The 20,385-nt window shown below is 39.2% G+C and overlaps 2 protein-coding genes across 3 annotated transcripts in view; one reads left to right on the top strand and one right to left on the bottom strand.

The window, feature by feature from the left end:
- Window positions 1-1,199: 1,199 nt before the first annotated feature.
- LOC134068036 (uncharacterized) lies at window positions 1,200-2,992 on the bottom strand. Its single transcript, XM_062523539.1, has one exon. The coding sequence runs from the start codon at window positions 2,280-2,282 to the stop codon at window positions 1,308-1,310; it is 975 nt and encodes a 324-aa protein (XP_062379523.1). The 5' UTR covers window positions 2,283-2,992; the 3' UTR covers window positions 1,200-1,307.
- Window positions 2,993-9,399: 6,407 nt separating this feature from the next.
- LOC134067975 (adhesion G protein-coupled receptor G3-like) overlaps window positions 9,400-20,385 on the top strand; it is a 50,776-nt gene continuing 39,790 nt past the window's right edge. The window contains exons 1-6 of one of the 2 annotated variants that reach the window (XM_062523468.1): window positions 9,400-9,427; window positions 10,451-10,549; window positions 12,125-12,208; window positions 12,285-12,373; window positions 12,503-12,667; window positions 16,598-16,624. In XM_062523468.1, coding sequence (XP_062379452.1) covers window positions 12,201-12,208; window positions 12,285-12,373; window positions 12,503-12,667; window positions 16,598-16,624 — 289 coding nt within the window. In that variant the 5' untranslated portion in view covers window positions 9,400-9,427; window positions 10,451-10,549; window positions 12,125-12,200. The remainder of the gene's footprint in view (window positions 9,428-10,450; window positions 10,550-12,124; window positions 12,209-12,284; window positions 12,374-12,502; window positions 12,668-16,597; window positions 16,625-20,385) is intronic. The other variant, XM_062523467.1, reaches the window with a different exon arrangement.

Below are 20,385 nucleotides of genomic sequence, written 5' to 3'. Positions count from 1 at the left end.
AATCAAGATCAAATCAATAATTAACATAAAAGACTCCAGATGGAATAATTAAGAGACAGTTAGCAGAAAGCATCTGAGAACAATTTGGTCTTAAGTCTAGATTTAAAACAGGCTGCAGTTGGGGCCTTTTTAATGTCATCAGAAAGTTGGTTCCAAAGCTGAGCCGCATAGCAGCTAAAAGCTGCTTCGCCATGTTTAGTTCTAACAGCAGGTTTTACTAAGAGGTTTTTCTCCTGAGACCTCAGAGGACGAGAAGGTGTGTACTGCTGAAACATGTCTGATATGTATTTAGGTCCTGCTCCATTTACTGATTTATAAACAATTAGTAGTGCTTTAAAGTCAACTCTGTGACATACTGGAAGCCAGTGCAGAGATTTAAGAATTGGAGTAATGTGCTCAGTTCTTTTTGTTTTTGTGAGAACCCTAGCTGCTGCATTTTGAATCATCTGAAGCTGTTTGATAGTCTTTTTAGGAAGGCCTGTGAAAAGCCCATTGCAGTAATCAACCCTGCTAGAGATAAATGCATGAATGAGTTTTTCTAAGTCATGTTCTGACATTAGCCCTCTCAGTTTGGCAATATTTTTGAGGTGATAAAAAGCTGATTTAATTATCATTTTCATGTGACTGTTGAAATTTAGATCACTGTTGATTAATACACCGAGATTTTTAACAGTATCCTTGGCTTTCAATCCTTTTGTTTCAAGGAGAGTGGCAACCTTAATTCTTTCCTCCTTTTTACCAAATATAATTGCTTCAGTTTTTTCTTTGTTCAGCTGAAGAAAATTTTGAGCCATCCAAGTGTTGATTTTTTTCTATACACTGACATAGAGATTCAAGGGGACCATAGTCTTTTGGTGACAGAGCTAAGTAAATTTGTGTGTCATCTGCATAGCTATGATATGAAATCAAATTATTTTGGATGATTTGTCCAAGTGGGAGCATATAGAGGTTGAATAATAGTGGCCCCAAGATCGACCCCTGGGGAACACCACAGGTCAAGGATGTTGGTGTTGAGGTACAGTTGCCGATGGCAACAAAGAAGCTCCTTTCTTGTAGATATGATTTGAGCCAGTTTAGAACTATGCCTGTAAATCCAACCCAGTGTTCTAGTCTGTGTAGTAAAATATTGTGATCAACAGTGTCAAATGCTGCGCTGAGGTCCAGTAGCACTAGGACTGATGTTTTACCAGAATCTGTGTTGAGACGTATGTCATTGAAAACCTTAATGAGGGCTGTTTCAGTGCTGTGATTTGCCCGAAAACCAGACTGAAAGTTATCAAAATACCCATTTGATGTTAGGAAGGTGGTTAGTAATTAAAGACTATTTTTTCAATAATTTTGCCAATAAAAGGTAGATTGGATATGGGCCTGTAATTGTTTAAAATGGAGGCATCCAGGTTATTCTTCTTGAGCAGTGGCTTTACAACAGCTGTTTTTAGTGACTTAGGAAAAGTGCCAGACAGCAGTGATGTATTTACAATGTGAAGGACATCTGAGGCTATAAGGTGAAAAACAGTTTTGAAGAAATTTGTAGGCAGGGTGTCTAAGACACACGTGGAGGAGCTGAGAATCTGTACTGTTTTTTCAAGTGTTTCGTAGTCTATCAAATTGAACTCTGACATCAAGTTAAGTTTCCCTCTATTTGTAGCTGGAAGTTCCGGGTGTTGAATGAATAATTTAGCAGATATATTGAGTCTGATTTTGTCAATTTTACCTTTAAAAAAAGATGAAAACTCATTGCATTTATTAGTTGAGAGAAGTTCGGGCGCTAATTGTGAGGGAGGATTTGTTAACTTTTCGACAGTGGAAAATAAAACACGAGTGTTATTTGAACTCCTACTGATGATGTTAGAAAAGAAAGATTGTCTTGCTTTGCATATTTCAAAGTTATATGTGCGGAGCATGTCTTTATGGATGTCATAGTGGATCTGAAGTTTGTATTTACGCCATTTTCTTTCAGTCTTCCTACACTCTCTTTTTAGGAGTTTAACCGCTGGATTTTGCTTCCATGGTGCTTTCTGTTTGTCCTTAACTTTCTTGGATTTTAAGGGAGCAATGCCATCCATAATGTTTGCCATTTTTGCATTAAAGTGATCCAATAAGTCTTCTACTGAGTCTGACAAATTACTTGATGTCTGTGAGAGTGCTTGCTCAAAAAGAACACTTGTCTTATCATTTATGATTCTCCTTTTTACCAACATAGATCTGTTCTGACTGTGTGGGGACATAGACACATCAAAGAACACGCAGAAATGATCAGATAACGCCAGCTGTGGAGACATTGAGACCCTTTGTCAATTTCAATTTCAATTTAATGTCGCTTATAGAGCGCCAATACATTACACATGTCTCAAGGCGTTTTACAGAGTGTTAGACATTCAAAGAGAGCCCATGAGTAACAGGGGCAAGGAAAAACTCCCTAGAATTGGAGATACATATAGGAAGAAACCTCAGACAGACCCACGACTCAAGGGCCCAACCCATCTGCCTTGGGTCAGTTACAGTACAGTCATTTGTAGTTTGAAAGTTACAATGAGAATGAACGTTCAAATAGTCCAGTGTAGGGAATAAATTGTCCATTAGTAATCCATTAGTTATTTCGGAAGGTGATGGGTCGCTGAGATCCGAGGGCCAAAGATTCGGGCAGGGAACCACAGCAGGCGATGGTAGGGCAGTCATAGGGATGTGACTTCAGGTGTGATGAGGGACAGGCACTGAGATGGTTGATGGCTGGTAATGGTTTACCTCACAGGTGAGGTATAGGGGAAAGGGAAGAGAAATAGAGTGTGTTAGTATTACTGTAAGTCATATTAAGTATTAATAAGTATATCAATGGTGATATAAATGGTTATACTATAGAGGGTTTACAAAACGCTTTTACACACCTCTTTTGTGGGGACAGGTGCGTAGGAATAGGTTACCCAGTTAAACCCGAAGAGGCATCCCGTACATCGTCCACCACGCATGCAAACATCCACCCATCCACCACGCACGCAACATCCACCCACCCACAATGCCCCCCCCAATGCCTCCCCCCCAGGCGAACCCACACACCACCCCTGAACCGCGCGTCGGAGCAGCATGGCTGAGCATGGCCAGCCAGAGTCCGCCCACAGGCGGCGCCACCCATCCGCAGACAACCCCCCACCACCATCCGCGAGCAGAGAGAACGGGGCCCGCGCCAGCCCCATCCCAACCACAACACCGCGCGAACACACACCACGGCCCGACCAGGACACACAATCTGATCCGCCCCGCCGCCCAGGCCCCCTGGTAGCAGCGCCCCCAGAGCAAAAGTCCAGAATGCTTCATGTCTTTGGACGTGTCATCCTGTCATCCTGTTGACAGGGTCGGGAGGCGTAGGGAGGCGATGTAGTGTAATTAAAATCGTTAAAATCATTGGACATTGGTGTAATGTAATTAAAATCGTTAAAACCATTGGACTTCCACTCTAGAAACACCACCCCAAGAAGGCCCGGGCCGCAAGCCCAATACAATGCCGCAACATAGCCCTCCCCTCCGCCATCCACTCCCAGCAATCCCACCTCCCCCGTCCCCCCCATCCCACAAAATGCACAGCCGTGCACATCTGATCAGACCGCATGCCCCAGCCAGACCGCCAATATACGTCCACGCAGAGCCACTGCCGAATGGAGCCGACAAGAACCCCACCCCCCCCCCCCCATCTACAGACGGCGACGGGAGGCCCCCCGCGGAGGAGCAACGCCACCCGCGAACGGACCCCGACCGGCCCAGAGCACCCAGCCACACCATCCGGGCGCGCAGCCCAGACATGATGCGCAAGCCCACCCGGGGAAGGCCCATGACCGAAACGGCTCAATTGGACAAAAGCCCGCATGCGCAGTGAATGAACAAATGCCCGCACGCGCAACAGACAGCACGCGGGACCCTCCCCCCCAAGCTACACTATAGAGGACAGGACAGGGAGAGAAGGAAAGAGGGAGAGTTGAGAGAGACAGAGGGAGAGGGGAGAAGAGGAGTTGTACGGCATGCCACATAAGAAGTCCATGACAGCGCAATGCTAAAGCAGCATAACTAAGGCATGGTGGAGGGTGGTCAGCACCAGCTCAGGTGTGGTCAGTAGCCACCATGGGATGCATGACTGGGGCACCAGTCACACAAGCCCACAGCAGAGGTGGTCCGTTCCAGTAAGACCCTGAGGTGGTTGAAGTTCCACACTGCACCATACCTAACTATAGGAAGCACTAAAGAGATATGTTTTAAGTCTAGACTTAAAAATGGGAGGGTGTCTGCTAATCGAATTGAGGGAGGAAGATTATTCCAGAGGAGGGGTGCGCGGTAACAAAAGGCTCTGCCTCCTACTGTAGTTTTTGAAATTCTTGGAATTACAAGAAGTCCAGTATTTTGTGATCGTAAGGGTCTAGGTGGATTATATGGGACTAGAAGATCTTTAATATATTCGGGTGCTCTGCCATTTATGGCTTTGTATGTGAGAAGTAGAATTTTGAAGTCAATGCGACTTTTAACAGGTAACCACTGTAGAAATAGAATTTGTGATAACGAGGTCGAGTGTATGGCCTTGAGAGTGTGTTGGCTCCTGTATATGCTGTGTTAGGGAGAAAGTGTCGATTAGTGCAATGAATTCCTTGGCATAATTGTTTTCAGGATTATCCACATGTAGGTTTAGATCCCCTGATATAATAAGACAGTCAAACTCTATGCAAATGACTGATAGCAGTTCACCGAACTCTTCAAGAAAGACTTTAGCTGAATGTTTTGGAGGCCTGTAAATAGTCAGTAATAAAATCTGAGGAGAAGACTTAATGCTTGCACACAGATATTCAAATGAAGTAAATTCACCAAATGATGACTGATTGCACTGAAAGGATGCCTTGAAAATTGTAGCTATCCCCCCTCCTCTTTTATTTGCTCTGGTAGCACTCAAAAAACTGAAATTTGGTGGAGCAGATTCGATGAGGGTAGCAGCACTGTTTGCTTGGTCTAACCATGTCTCAGTTAAGAGTAAAAAATCAAGGTTGTATGTGCAAATAAGATCATTAATTAAGAATGATTTGTTTGAAAGAGATCTGATGTTTAGGAGAGCTAGTTTTGCTGTAAGAGTTGGGGAGCTATGATCCACTGGGGAAATCTGAGGCTGTAGTGGTACAGGTAGGAGATTTGACTGGTTTACCCTGTAGGCTCGATGTGCTAGTCTTATTACTTGTCAGAACAGGAATAGAAAATGACATAGGCTTACTGGGTCCCGGCATGTTCTCAAAACTACTGTCACTACCATTTCTATTGCAGGGACCCACAGAACATCATACAATACTCTCATGAAGTTGTTGCTGCTTAGGTGATCCTTTTGCATGCGGAGGGGGAGGGCGTGGGGGTGCACTGCGCTTCAGTGCTGAAGGTCTTGGGCTGTTAAAAATCTGCCTGGCTGCTGGTAGCAGTCGCTCCATTGTTGCACAAAGCTACAGATGAGATCTCTACTTGGAAGGCCTTGGATTGTTTGGCTGAATGGGGGCAGGAGTTTTCCCTCACAATGGAGCAAAGACCAAGTAGAAGCTGGAGAGAGTAAAAACAGTGCGGTGGTGTAGTTAGTGTGTGATCAACAATGAACATTATCATAAGTTGCAGCCCAATAACACGTTACATTTTTGCCAAACATCCTGAAGGCTTCTGATCAGTTGTTTTAGCCTCATTGAAGCTACCAAAGATGCTGAATGAGATGGCTGAATACACAGTCCCATCAAGATGTGTGCCCCTTATCGCCTTATCTATTTATTATAGCAATAGAGATACTTGCAAATAAGATTAGAGCTAATACAAATATCAAAGGATTGAAAATACAAGATCTACAATCCAAAATTTCTATGTACGCAGATGACACAACCTTTATGATTAATCCTGATATTATATCTCTTCAAAATCTTATAATAGACTTCAATAATTTTTCCAAAATGTCAGGTTTAAAACCAAATTATGATAAATGCAATATTTTGAGGCTTGGACGATTGAAGAACACACAATTTACTCTTCCTTGTGAGATGCCCATCAAATGGACGGATGGACCTATACAGGTATTAGGTATTCATATTCCAGAAAATATAGAAAAACTCTCAATAATAAATTTCAGTAATAAGCTCAGTAGAGTCTCTAAGATTTTGCAGCCATGGTATGGTAATAAATTAACAATTTATGGTAAAGCTACCTTAATTAACACATCGATAGTGTCACAGTTCACATACTTAATGCAGGCATTGCCAACCCCTGGTGAGGAATTTTTTTAAAGAATATGAGCAAAATATATTTAAGTTTATATGGAATAATAAAAAAGATAAAATTAAGCGCATATATTTACATAACGACTATGAAATAGGGGGCATTAAGCTATTGAATCTGAAGGCTTTAAATATATCATTGAAAGCTTCCCTTATACCAAAACTTTACTTTAATAAAAACTGGTTTTCAAGCCAACTTCTGCAAAAGGCACATCCAATATTTGAAAATTATTTTCCTTTTTTACAATTGGAAAATATACAATATACATTGATACAAAATATTTTCACCAAGATCTCAAGTTTTCTGTCAGAGGCCTTGATGAGTTGGTTACAATTTCAGTACCATCCACCTGATAACACGGAGCAAGTATTACAACAAATGCTATGGTTAAATTGTAATATATTGCTGAGAGGAAATATTATTTTTGGGGGAATATGTTTAAAAAAGGAATCATTTTTGTTAAGGATATAGTTGAGGAGGGTAGAATCTTGTCATATACACAAGTAACACAGAGGTTTGGTGATATAGGTACATTGCAACAGTATAACCAGCTAATCGGATCAATACCTCAGCTCTGGAAAAAATATATAAAAAACATGCTCGGATCATATCTGGTATGCAGACCTCATATGAAATCACCCAAATGGATCACTCAAACAAAAATAAATAAGGAAATGTATTATTTTAATTTAAAAAATAATAAAATTGTAAATGTACCATACACTTTTTAATAAGTGGGAACGACTTCTGGATATCCCCATACCATGGAAACAAGTATTTAGAGAGTTAAATAAGACAACACTGGATAATAAAGCTAGATATTTTCAATATAGACTGATATATAAATACTTGGAAACAAAAAAGATGCTATATATATGGGGAATAGAATCATCTCCAAATTGTCGTTTCTGCCAAGAAGAGGAAGAATCAGTGGAGCATTTATTTTGGTATTGTTCAACAGCGGGGTTATTTTGGATAGAAGTCCAGAAATGGCTAACTGAATATAACATCCAATTACATATAGATATGTTTACAGTGTTACTTGGTAACCTGTCAGAGACAGATAATATAAAAAATATAATTATTCTACTTGGAAAAATGTTTCTCTTTAGATCAAATAGTAAAAAGATTTAAAAATTATGTTAAACTGTAGGCCTATTGTAAGATTGAATGTGAAATTGCATATGAGTCTAAAAATGTTATATATGTTGAAAGGTGGACTAAACTCAAAGAAGCAGAATGTTGGAAAGATTGAATTAATAGATTGGTAGATGGATAAATTGATAACTAATAAGCTAAAAAGCAACGACGATTTATAAAAAAGGTAACACTTCCTAGAAGAAAAGAGGAGGTATTCATTTATTTTTATTCTTTGTTTTCTGCTTTATTTGGATTATCTTCTTGTTTTCTCATGAATTATGTGAATGCCATATTTTCTATAATGACTGTTACTATGATGGCAAAGAAAAGAAAAGATGAAAAAGGAAGAGAAAGAAGAAGAAAATGATAACAATAACAATAAGAACAACAATAATAAAAAAAAGTTAGTCCTCCATTGTGGGGGGGTGGTGGTGGGATAAAAAAATATAAAAAAATAAAAAGTAATGCTATTCTGATGTTAATGTAGCGTGTAAGTTTAATGTGTGAATATATAGCGTGTTATATATCATTTAAGATAGATTAGTATCTTTCTGTTTTGTTGTCACTCGTCAATTTCACCTGTCTGAAGTCAATAAAGGAGCAAGGCACTCATTGTCCTGGCGAGTTTGGCTTGCAAAAAAAAAAAAAAAAGATGTGTGAGCATCGTTCGAAGCAACATACTTCTGAATAAAAACCTCATTCTGAGTTATACCACTGTTAATGTGTGACAAAACATGCTTTTTTGTTTGTGTTGTTGTTCTTTTTGTTGTTGTTGTTGTTGTAGCAGTGCTTTAGTTCAAATCAAATAATAACAATGATTTACCTCAGTTAATGTAAGACACTTTGGTGCGACTTCCGTTGTTTAAAAATGTGCTGTGTAAATCATTGTACAGCCAATAACCCATTTGATCAGGCCTTCCTGTATGTCCTAATAACACTGAGCACCCCACAGTCTGTTGTGTGCATTTGCTTTTGAACACTGGAGGGCGATACAAACACACTATTTTCTGAGCTGTATGTAAGGCTTCGACTTTGGTTATAGTTATTGTATTTAGCAGATGCTTCTTTCCCAAGCAACTTCATCCAGAATATAAACATTACAATTAACATTTTCAGAAGTTAGTAAGCCTACATTAAGTAAAATACTAAATAACAATTATATCAATAACAACATCAAATATAATGAAAATAAACAAAAAACATAAATATACAAACCATAAAGCAGAAAATTAATTCATAACAAGTAAGCTGAATACTGTACCTGTATTTAGACCCCTCTCAAAAGACCCAAAACCGTCACAGGAACACTTACCTATCTGGGGTGGGATAGTGTTCCCATGTCCTGCACTAAACATGCTGTACAAAGAATCTTCACAACAGGTCGCTATTCTCTATGAAGGAGGATTTTGCATTTATTTAAAGTTCCACAAAGAAGCACAGATGAATCCAGTTTTACCGCTGTACACAATTTGCATGCACACAGCAAAGTATGAAATTAGGCTTCTGTTAGGTTCACCTCACATATTATGTCTCTGGATAATTTAATCCAAAAACATTGAATCATTCGTCCCCATTAAAAGAATATCACAATGAAATGCAGATAAGCTACTTAGGCAAGACAAGGCAAGCTTATTGATATAAGTTCAGTGTACAATATTCATGAATGTCAACCTACTGTCCTTCATATTATAGGCCTACAAGTGTTCTATCTGGGCGAGGCTAGATTTCACTTTCAAACTAATGTGAAATTAAACAATTAAATACAACGCAGTATGTACATACAGTCATTTCAACCTTTCCTCAACGAGAACAGTGTGTAATAACCCTAATCGACTTCCTATTGGTCACCTTTATACTATTTGTTTCAACAGGCAAATATACAGTTCGCTCCAGGAATGAAAACAATGCATGGCTTGTAGGTATGCACACTTCTAATTTGCAAGTTAAATATGGGCTTCTGGATGATTTTCTCTTTGGTTTCAAGGGCAGGAAACGCATCTCTCGCTCCAACTGACAGGTAAGATTATTGGGTGATGTGATATTCAAGTTTTATTTCTATAAACTGTGAAAGAATAGATGCACGCCTTCCTGGTTAGCTTGCAGTAAGCATGCTCCTTATTATGTTTCTGGATATTTTTTTAAGCAACACAGTGCAGTTCTTTTACCTTCAGATAACACCTTCAAACTCATGCTCATGCTACACTGACTCAGAGTATGGAGAATGAAGTCTCTGACATTGCCAGTGTGTGCCCGGAATGCTACATTTGGCATCAGGTGGAATTAGGACCCTTTTTGTCAGTTTTTGACAAGTTGGGTGCCATCTACGTACTAAATTCCATAGAAAATCCATGCCTATATCAATTATCCAACTATGTTGCTTTAATGCCTTCAGTGTATTGAAATGTGTGTTTTATGTGATATTAAAGGGATAGTTCGGGTTTTAAGACACAAAGTTATATGGGTTCCCTGTCAGCAATGTTGTGCATCAGCACTGACTTACCCCCCCGATAGCGTCCTGTGAGCTGAGATCAAGCCGTTTTTTGATGCTGAAGAAAGTAGTCCGGCAAGTTGATGGGGTCACGAAAGTAAAGCGTTTTTCTTCTCAAAACCATATGGGTTCAAGAGTGATATATTTGCACCACAAAAACGTTGTCCAGGAACTTGGCACTATTTTTCTCGATTCCTATCACTGCGTGTGGACAACGTTTTTGTAATGCAAATGTGTCACTGTTTTTAATTGTTTTGAGGAAAAAAACGATTTATTTTCGTGACCCCAGCCAATTGGCCGGACTACTTTCGTCAGCAACAAAATTGGACAGAAACTCGGCCCACGGGACACTGTTGAGGGTAAGTCAGTGTTGATGTACTACACTGGTGGTGGGGATGCCATAGAGTTTGATGTGTAAAAACCCGAACTATCCCCTTAACACATTTCAGGAGTTTTCCATGTTAAAATGAAGACACATTCTTTAATATAAAGATCTTCATAGAGAAAGTCTGTTCAGTATAGTAGGCTATGACGATTTTGTTTATATTACAGACAAAATGACTGCTCAATTAGGCTATATGTGGGGTTTCTTATGGACAACAATAGCAATGTCATTTGCTAGCCATAGCTTCTTTGCGAAGAAATCAGAAGGTATGTTTCATCCAAATATCTAAGACAGAGGCCATTTACCACACGAGAAATCAGTTGGATTAGCCTACCAGAGCCACCACCACCACCTCAATTCATATCATAGGAAACTAGTTGTGGGTGATTCCGCGAAATCGGTGCCTTTTCGACTTTATTATTTTTTTTAAGAGAAGAATCCGCACGCTTCAAGTCTTTGTGAAAAAATAGCTTTACTGATAGCAAGCTTTCGGTCGTTAGACCTTCTTCGGTCGTTAGACCTTCTGCCTGAAGAAGGTCTAACGACCGAAAGCTTGCTATCAGTAAAGCTATTTTTTCACAAAGACTTGAAGTGTGCGGATTCTTCTCTTAAATATCCAGTCACTCTTAATCCTGCACCTCACACGGATGAGCGGTGATTTTTTATCTTTTGACTTTATTTTTTTTTTAAATAAAGTTGTTCCAAACTTTTTTTTTTTTTTTTCAATACCCCAATAAGACATCTTCATAGTACAAAAAAATTATGTGGGGGCAACTCAAGCTATACCATTAACCATTTATGACTGTTTATTTATTTAATGTTTTCATAATTTCCTCAGTCCTGCTACCACTGTAACAACACGTCCAATTACAATTGTGCAACAATTTATACATATCTAAATAGTATTTTGGTCCCTCTTCTCATTGAGATTATGTCATATTTAGATTTTTTTTAGAATGATCTGTTTTAGATTATAATTGGCATTAGTAACAGGACTGAGGATTTCATGCTAATCTGCTCATTGCTAGCTAACAGGTCAAGGTTAGAAATGCACATGGCGTGTCATCTGAAAGGTTATTACCTCTAGATATTGGTAATATCAGGATTAATAAATAATTGTTTATATTTATACGTTAAATAATGGTAACAGGACTGATGTTGTATGTTGACCCCGCTCTACCTCTGCTGATAAAACATAAAAAATGGAAGTGGAATCCACTTCTGGTTTGTACTATTATTTTATAGGGGGGGTTTGGTGATAGTAACAGGACTGGTATGAAATGAGGGACAATGAATTGACAATGATAAATCACTAATATTTCTAAAATATATATATATATATATATGTCAAAACTATTACTTAACAATGAGATTACACTTGAAACAATATAAAACTGTGAAAATAGTATCTTTGTGCCCACATCTTATAAATGAGAAGTTATGTTGAAAAATAACAACCATAGCGTGGGACAGGCCAAAATCCTTACCTTTAGCATATAAAATGTGTTATAAAATATTTTAAATAGTAATTTATTGGATTTTACTTTATCTTATATAGATGATAGGATCTGCAGTAACATGAAGAGTTTTTAAATTCCACATTTATTCATTATTAAAGCAATTTTATAACTGATTTTCTGTTAGGGACGCTAAAAGGCACCGATTTCGCGGAATCACCCTTGTATTACACTGCTTTGACACTTTACTAGCTCACTACAGTATGTCAATATGTGCCACTTATGTGTCATTTTAACTCAGTGATTCACACAAATGAGATATTTTGGGCAGGACAACATTATGATTGATTGTAATTTTAATTTGTATGTGTTTCCATCACACAGCTTGTCAATTCTCAAGAATTGCTGTCATCAATGAACTCACTTCCTCACAACACATTAATGCGAACAGCAGTAAACGATGTCAAGGTACTATAATAGAAAGCATCCATGTCCTGACAAGACTAGACTACACAAGACTATGTATCAAAATATCAATAATCAGCATATTTCTGTTCTCCTTATTAGACATGAAGGATTGTACTTCAGCATTTGAAAATCTGTGGATATTCAATGTTGACTTAAGCAAACATGGTATGTAGCAGAAGTACATAGGACACTTTCATACTTGAACTCTAATTGGTGACTGATAGTGATATACAATATTAAATGAGCACCCATTTAAGACCTGTGAGCTGCATTTATGTGCAATTTCCATGCCAGACCATGAAGTACTCACATGCGAGGATGGACACAGATGCACACATGCACCCTTCGAGGTGAAGAAGCATAACGGCGAGTACAACTTAATCTTCAATGGAACCCTTTCTCCAACATATAACATATCTCTCTGGATCATGCAAAACTGGATGTGTAAGCCATCAGAAGGTAAAACATTTATCCATGGACATATAAGCAAAATCACATTTTTGTGGTTATACCTAATCAATATAAACAATGTACTTATTACAAACAAAATATAGGTCTGCTTGTCAGAGTTAAAGTTACAGGCTTAGTAACATCTAACTGTGATGTACAAAAGAGGCACATTATTAGACTTGTGTGAATATTCCTGTAATAGTTGGACTCAAGTTGCTTAATATTTTCAACAGTATCACTTTCAAATTTTCAAGATATAGTGATATAAATGTTGCTATTGATAAAGTGAAGAGGAAGAGAATACGGTCACTGGTGGTGCCTCAGAGACATCACAAGTTGAAAGGGAAACTTCATAATGAGCGAACATCTCTGTTGAGGACCAACATCATGTCAATCGATATTCAAGCATGAGTAAGACCCTATGCATTCAACTCTGAATAGCACATGCCTTAACCTTTGGGAGCAGTTGCGCTTGCTCAAAATGAACCACTCTTAAAAGGAAGACTTCACCATTTTTTCTTATTAAACTACGTTATTCCCTTAACTAAGACGAGTTGATACATACCTCTCACGTTTCAATGCGTGCACTCCCTGCCTCTGGTGCCCAGCGCTACTTTGATAGCACTTAGCTAGCCCACTTCATTCATTAGGATCCAACAGAGATGAAGTTAGAAATGACCAAACACCTCCATGTTTTTCCTATTAAAATACAGGAACACGAGTAGTCACACGACCAAGTATGGTGAGTATGGTAGTCACACGACCAAGTATGGTGAGACAAAATAAAACGTGGTGTATTTCTAAGCGGGTAAGAGGGATAACAATGTTGTGTGGCGGAATAACACTTGGGAGCATTTGACGCAGTAATCATCACTCTTGCACTTTCAGTTTCACTTTGGAGTGAGGATATTACTGCGCCGAGTCTAAGTGCTCCCAAGTGTTATTCCGCCACACAATATAGTTATCCCTCTTACCTGCTTAAATGCACCACGTTTTATTTTGTCTCACCATACTTGGTCGTGTGATTACTTGTGTAACTGTATTTTAAAAGGGAAAACATGGAGGTGTTTGGTCGCTTAACTTCATCTCTGTTTGGATCCTAATGAATGAACTGAGCTAGCTAAGTGCTATCAAAGTAGAGCCGCGTGCCAGAGCCAGTGAGTGCACGCATTGAAACGTGAGAGGTATGTCAACTTGTCTTAGTTAAGGGAAAAATGTAGTTTAATATGAAAAAACGGTGAAGTGTTCCTTTAAGCCATGAAGAACTGGACTCAAACAATCATTACTACTATGGAGAGGGTCTCAGCAGACAAACAGAAATGTTTATACCTTTGTGATGGTAAAGAAAGGATGTTATGGTTCTCAAGTTTTGAGCTCAGCTTGGAGTGAGTTTTTCCTCCCAGTCATTTTATGAAATTGTGGGATCATTTTAGCCTGGCTAGCGCCACCACTTCTCAATGAGACGTGGTCTGGGAACCAAACGTTCATTTTCTCTTATTTGAAAAAAATGCCCAGATCCGTTTATTTGGTGCCACGGATGTCTATCAACTGCGTCTGTGTATAGCTCATCATCGTCTTACTTTTCCCCCTGTTCTGTGATTGGTTCCCTATCTCGGGCAAAAATTAGGGCGGTAGTTTCCTGGCTGCCTTAGCAGCGTGAATCAAAGCGTGCAAGGCAGCATGGGAACACCCAGGCTAGGATCATTTGCTAAATTCTGAGCTCATTTTATCTTACAGTGGCCGCCGCACTATTTACTAAAATGAGTGCACCATTTACTACGAGTGCACGATTCAGTCAAACTAAAGAGGAGCGTCCCTCTCTGTCTTAAAAAAAATCCTCTTGAAAACAGCTCTTTCAAGAATCCCTCATATAGGTTATGGGTAGTGAGACGTCAGCTGTGGAAGCATTCCTGAGAAATATCAGTCCATTTCTAAAGGACAATAGACTCCATTTTTATGGAGGGCATGATGTTTTCTCCACGGATTTCCAAATATTTGAATGATTCTAGCTTCCCCTCTTTGTACCTTAAAATAATGTTTCCAAAATCATTTTGGTGGTTCATCAACTCGTAACAGGGTGAATGGAAATTCTGCATTCGCTTTACGGCCCTCTATCGACTATAACCACGCTAATATGTAAGTTTACCAGATCGGGTAGTGGATCTGTAGTTCGTTGGAATGAGACATATGAAACTAAAAATTTGACTTGTTTCAATGTCACAATACTTCATACTTTAATAAAATCATGCAACATAGTCTACCTTGTCTGTGGACATCATTATTTGCTGGATAAACAAATAGTGTGCGTGTGACAGAGGAAAAGTGATTTAGTGTTGCATTGAACAAGTTGAATAGGAACATGTTTTTGTTACATTGATTCTGTATATTTTTTAGGAATATTTATTTCTTTATGAGATTAATTAATTAATTAATTAATTTTCATTTTTCCCTTTTGAATAATTTTGCTTCCTTTCAAGATTGGATTTTCATAGTGAGATTACAATAACTCTGCAAACTATACTAGTGCAGTGCCCGTACAAACAATGTTTTCCAAGAAACTTGTTGCCCAATGACGTTGATGCAGGTAGATCATGTTAGATTGGTGATGATGATGATGTAGAATCAGGCCTGTGCAGTTAGTAGAGCTTTTTACTCTCTTTGCAAAGTAAAAAAAGTGAAGGGGAAAGGCGTTTGAGTTGCAGCTAATGGCAATAGTAGACACATTTCATACGCGTTTTTGCTGTTTTGGGGAAATGATAGCCTAAAGCTAACCGCATGACCATAACTATGCCAGTGCTATGAACTCGGAAGTGATGTTTGAATGAATGTTATGCCCACAGCCGATGCCCAGATAGAGGCAAGAGCGGCTGTTTTAAATGCACATTTTAACAGAATGCTACCGACGTGTGTGTGTGTCGGCATATTGTTGCAAGATCAGCGTGTTAAAATTTAGGTCAGTCGGATGAGTGGTTCGAGAGTTATGCGTGGAACACACAGACAGAATGACACACAGACAGACGTTCCTTGCATTAATAGATGATGCCTGATATCATTTCTGTTCAGGCTATGTGACTGAAGTTAGGCATGGCACAGGTTTTCATAGTTTTAACCACATCACCTGTCTACCTTACTAAATAGTTTTAGTTAATAAACTGAACTTTAAGTAAATATACTTTAAGTAAATATACTTAGTCTAAGTATTTAAGCATGAGTACCAAATACATGTGCTACTATTGGTGATCTGCCAAAATGACTTTACCCTGCTTTGAATATGATGTGTTGTGACAGCAGTGTTCCTACCCGAACAGCAACTTCTAAAGCCCTTTTCGGATAGGATTAGTTTTATGTGGAGGTAATGCCATTTTACCACAGGATATCAATAATATAAATGTCCAATTCCCACAGGATTAAGACATTTCTGTATGGCCCTGCTCTTTCCACAGATGATTGCTGTGTTTAATTTCCATTTCAGTGCTTCTAATTTAGTGGCTGTAAGTGGGTTAGGAATAGGATTTCAAGTGATTTTGCAAAAATGGCCAAAAAAGATCATCCATACCCTACCTTTAGGTGGGGGAGGATTTCAGGGATTGGGGTAGGCCTAAACTAAATGACAGAATCAATTATCTGATAAGACAATTCAACAACTTCCATGCTCAAAAAAAAAAGAACACGGGAAACTAGGTTTAATGATGGTATATGTATATCTACATACATTTACAGAGCTGGGATTAATATTACCCGAGACATTTTTACGGACCGTTTTACGTTTTACAAGTCCAAAGTCAGAAGTTAGTCCTGTCCAAACAGAACTATTTTATGAGCTATAAGATCTGCTCAGAGTGCAGCCGTCAAAATTATTTTGGAAACATTATTTCAAGGTAAAAAAAAAAATATGCTAATTTCCCAAAGGCAAAACTAACTTTTATTTCTTTCTAACAGGGTGTAATACTACAAGTCTGGATAATGGTGTGTACTCTTTTATTACATCATATTTTACTGTGCATGCACACTGACCTACAAAGTATAACAGTATGTTAGCTATTCCCCGAAATAACAGCACTGACAAGAGCTGGTAAGGGGACAGCTGTGTCTTCTTACAGTTTCTGCAATAAACTCCAGGTTTGCTAACTACAATGGCCGGGTTTCCCAGATTCGTTAAGAAGCTCTTAGCTAAGTGCTAAGAACTTAGGAGCACTCTAAGAACGTTCTAATATAAGGCTGCGTTCAGACTGCCAGCCAAAATCCGATTTTTAGCCCATTCAGATTTGTATCGGATGTCACTTTTGAAGTCTGAACAGTGACAGGTCACATGAAATCCGATTTTTGCGAAACGGTTGCAAACCACATCCAGGAGGTAGTTTCATATCGCATTCGTATCGGATATGGACAGATGCGTCTCAGTCTGAACAGCTCCCAACACTCAGATCGGATTTGACTGTCCGTGACGTGACTTTACGTGCGTGACCGCCCACCTATTTCGAGTTGTGGAGCAACGTTACGGCTATGTCTTTTGACCATGTTATATTAAACGTGACACAATACTCAATGCTAAATAGAGCATTATACAGTCTCTGCTCTGTTTCTATGGAAGTTGCAAGAATCCACATTGTTCTATTAAAGGAGTCCTAGAATTCAAAACCACATTCACCTTGTTCCTGTTGAATTTAGGCTGCGAGCAGTGTCCAAAAGACAACACCAAAGACTTTACCGCGTCCCCCGCCTGCTTTCGTTTGCAAATTGAGAAATAGAAACAGCCGTGTTGAAATGCTCCAATCTGAACAGAGCTCAGATAACACGTAATAGGCGCCCATCCCCCTTTAGATACACCCCCTCTCATTTGCATACCTTCGATTAATAATTCTTGTTAAACTGCTCTTACGATGCTAGTATCTAGATATGTGGTCTATGGCAGAGACGTTGTAATGCTAGCGTTATTACAGCTAACTTTGGAGAGTTACTATAGGCTACTAAGAAATGTACTGATAAAACTTACCAATCTAACACATTCATTCTGTTGGGGAATCTGCTGCACTTCATCTTCGTCAGAACCTTCTTCTGACTCGGTTTATACATGTACGGCTGTATTCCTTATTTAAATTAGAGCTGGTTGAGTCCTGACTCACCCGGATCTTTCACCCGTGTCTTTAAATTAACCCATGAGTCGCGAGTCTCTAGCATCATTAACCCGGATCAGTTGAGTCCTACTACAATCTAATTTAAAATGATAAACAGCGCCACACACAGACATCTTAAGCTAGTCCTAGACATCTTAGCTGCCAAAAGTTGTAGGCCTATAACTTACAATTTTGTAGGCATCCACTCCACAAGTCAACTCTAGCGAGTCTGTGTGCACACATTCTTTTAGGTCTATGGTGCGCACAGGCAGTCCGAGATAAGAACTTCCCGCAGAGCCGGAAACCGAGCCTGTCAGTTGAATTGAGCCGCGCGAATCAGCCGGCTACATTGTCATGAGTGGATGTGTGCCACTTTAAAATAAATGCTTGTTAGGCTACTACACTGGTAGCCAAAGTTTGGGTCCATCAACATTTATTAACTCCACTTTCATCGAAGAGAATGTCATAATAAAGCCAGTAACATTGCAGATTCAAAAATACCAGATCTGAATAGTGAGTCCGCACGTTAGTGGTTAGAGACAATGGGGCTAGGACTGCGTTTTCTTGGCGATTGAAGCCTACCTTACATTGCCAGACTTTGCAAAGATTTGGAAAATATTTTTGAAAGACTACAGTCTCAGACCCTCTCACATCTAAAGACAATTCATTGAGCTTTTAGTCACAGGCCAGTCTCAGATTAGGATTTTGCAAAGACTGTAGGTCACTATTTACAAGACTGCTGCTAGATTCCTTAAAATTATTTCCATCGTGCACTAGGCTACACGTCATCATCAACAGGAACTCACGTGATAGCCTACTCATATCAAAGTCATTTTTTCGCGTTTCTGCAGCATTGTTTCATGTGTGACATCCCTAACAGATACAGAGCTGTTCTGTCACGTAGAATAATTAGACTAATAATTTATAAGAAATGAAATAACAAAAAATCATATAAGCTACAGCTGTTGCCTATTTTGCCCCTTCCTGTTTCATGTTGGACCTAGGTCACGATTGGTCTTTAATGTTCACGTCACTATTTGCATGAGCCATGACTGAAAAGACTTCCGATAATATCAAACATGTTTGATATTGTCGTAACGGCAAAACTAGAAAAAGACTGCCTCCGACGGACTTAAAACTGTTAAGATTGGCACCTTACACTAGACGATTTAGATGACGGGAGCGCGCCGAGATTTTAGTACAACTCCCAAGATTTCCGCCCGATTTTGGAAATGTAGTCGCCGACTGCTAAAACAGACCAAAATCGTGCAATGTAAGCCAGCCTTTAGCAATACTGACTCATGACTCAAGTGACTCGCATAACCCGGATCAGTTGAGTGAGTGACTCAGAATAACCCGAGTCCTTAAAAAGAATCGAATTTACCAGGCCTAATTTAAATCCATTGTTGATAGCTTTATCAAAGACTTTGGCTTTATTTACCAGCAGTAAACGTAGTTTCACTTTGCTCTAGCTTCAGACCGGTGGATTGAGCCAATCAACTTTCAGGACATATCGGCCAATAGACCAATCAGCGCGCATCTCATTTGAATATTCATGAACTTGCTGAGTGGGCGGGAAAAACAAACTGTTTCATTGCAAGGCTTATTTATGACCTTGTATTAGGCGGTCTAGCAGTGCTCCTGGGGCGTTTTCAGCCCCACAAATTTACATATGACATTATTTAGGCTCAAAGATCAATTTGTAATGGTCAAAAAATGCGTTCTATGACTCCTTTAAATACCGTTAAATAGCCTTCCAACAGTTTGAAGCGGAGCTTGCCACTGATTAGTTTCGGTTTCTGTCGCGCAAATGCGCACACGTATGCATGCATTCAATGAACACTCACCTAGTTGTATTGTTCTATGTTTAATCACACCAAATTAGCAAGTATTTCCTCCTGATGGCAGAAATGTTTGTTTTCATTGCTACAGCAACCTGTCAGATCTGTTACTAATGTGACCCAGTCTGAACAGAGCCATATCCGATTTGGACACTTGCTTAAGGCAGTGTGAACAGTCAGCCCTAAAAATCGGATATGAGAAGGAATCAGATTTGAATCAGATTCGTCTGCAGTCTGAACGCGGCCTAAGAATGCTCCTAAGGCTTAGTTCACACTGGCAGTCGAAATCCGATTTTTTTCTTATCTGGATTGTATCTAGCTTGAATTTTGGGTAGTCTGAACAGCACAAAACCGCATGAAATGTGATTTTTCCAATGCTGATTCGCACCACATACGGAGGTGGTTTCAATATCACTTACTATCGGATATGACTCAATCTGAACAGTCGAACCACTTGAATAGGATTTCAACATGCCCCTTTGGTCATTTGCGCTGCGACAAACAATTGCAACGTAATTCTGAGTGACGGAAGTGATTGATAGATTGATTCAGAGCGTGCGCCAGGGCTACCAGCAAAACAAAAACCAACGTCAGACTCAGGTCATCATTTTATGATGAAACATGGAAAACTGTAACGTTAAGGGTGACGAGGTATTTGCACTGCGGCTATGCATAATAAGTTAAATATAAAAAATAAATCCACTTTCATCCATGACGACTTGGTTGTGTACAACTCTACCTAGTGAATCCAGGTGTGTGTAATTTATATCGG

The sequence above is a fragment of the Sardina pilchardus genome, chromosome 20 (assembly GCF_963854185.1).
Source record: "Sardina pilchardus chromosome 20, fSarPil1.1, whole genome shotgun sequence".
NCBI lineage: Eukaryota > Metazoa > Chordata > Actinopteri > Clupeiformes > Clupeidae > Sardina > Sardina pilchardus.
The sequence above is the reverse complement of the archived record's forward strand: the minus strand, read 5'-3'. Positions and strand labels throughout refer to the sequence as shown.

Bases quoted from the DNA above. Each gene is read 5' to 3' on its own strand.
- LOC134068036 (XM_062523539.1), bottom strand. From the start codon at position 2,282: ATGTCTCCACAGCTGGCGTTATCTGATCATTTCTGCGTGTTCTTTGAT.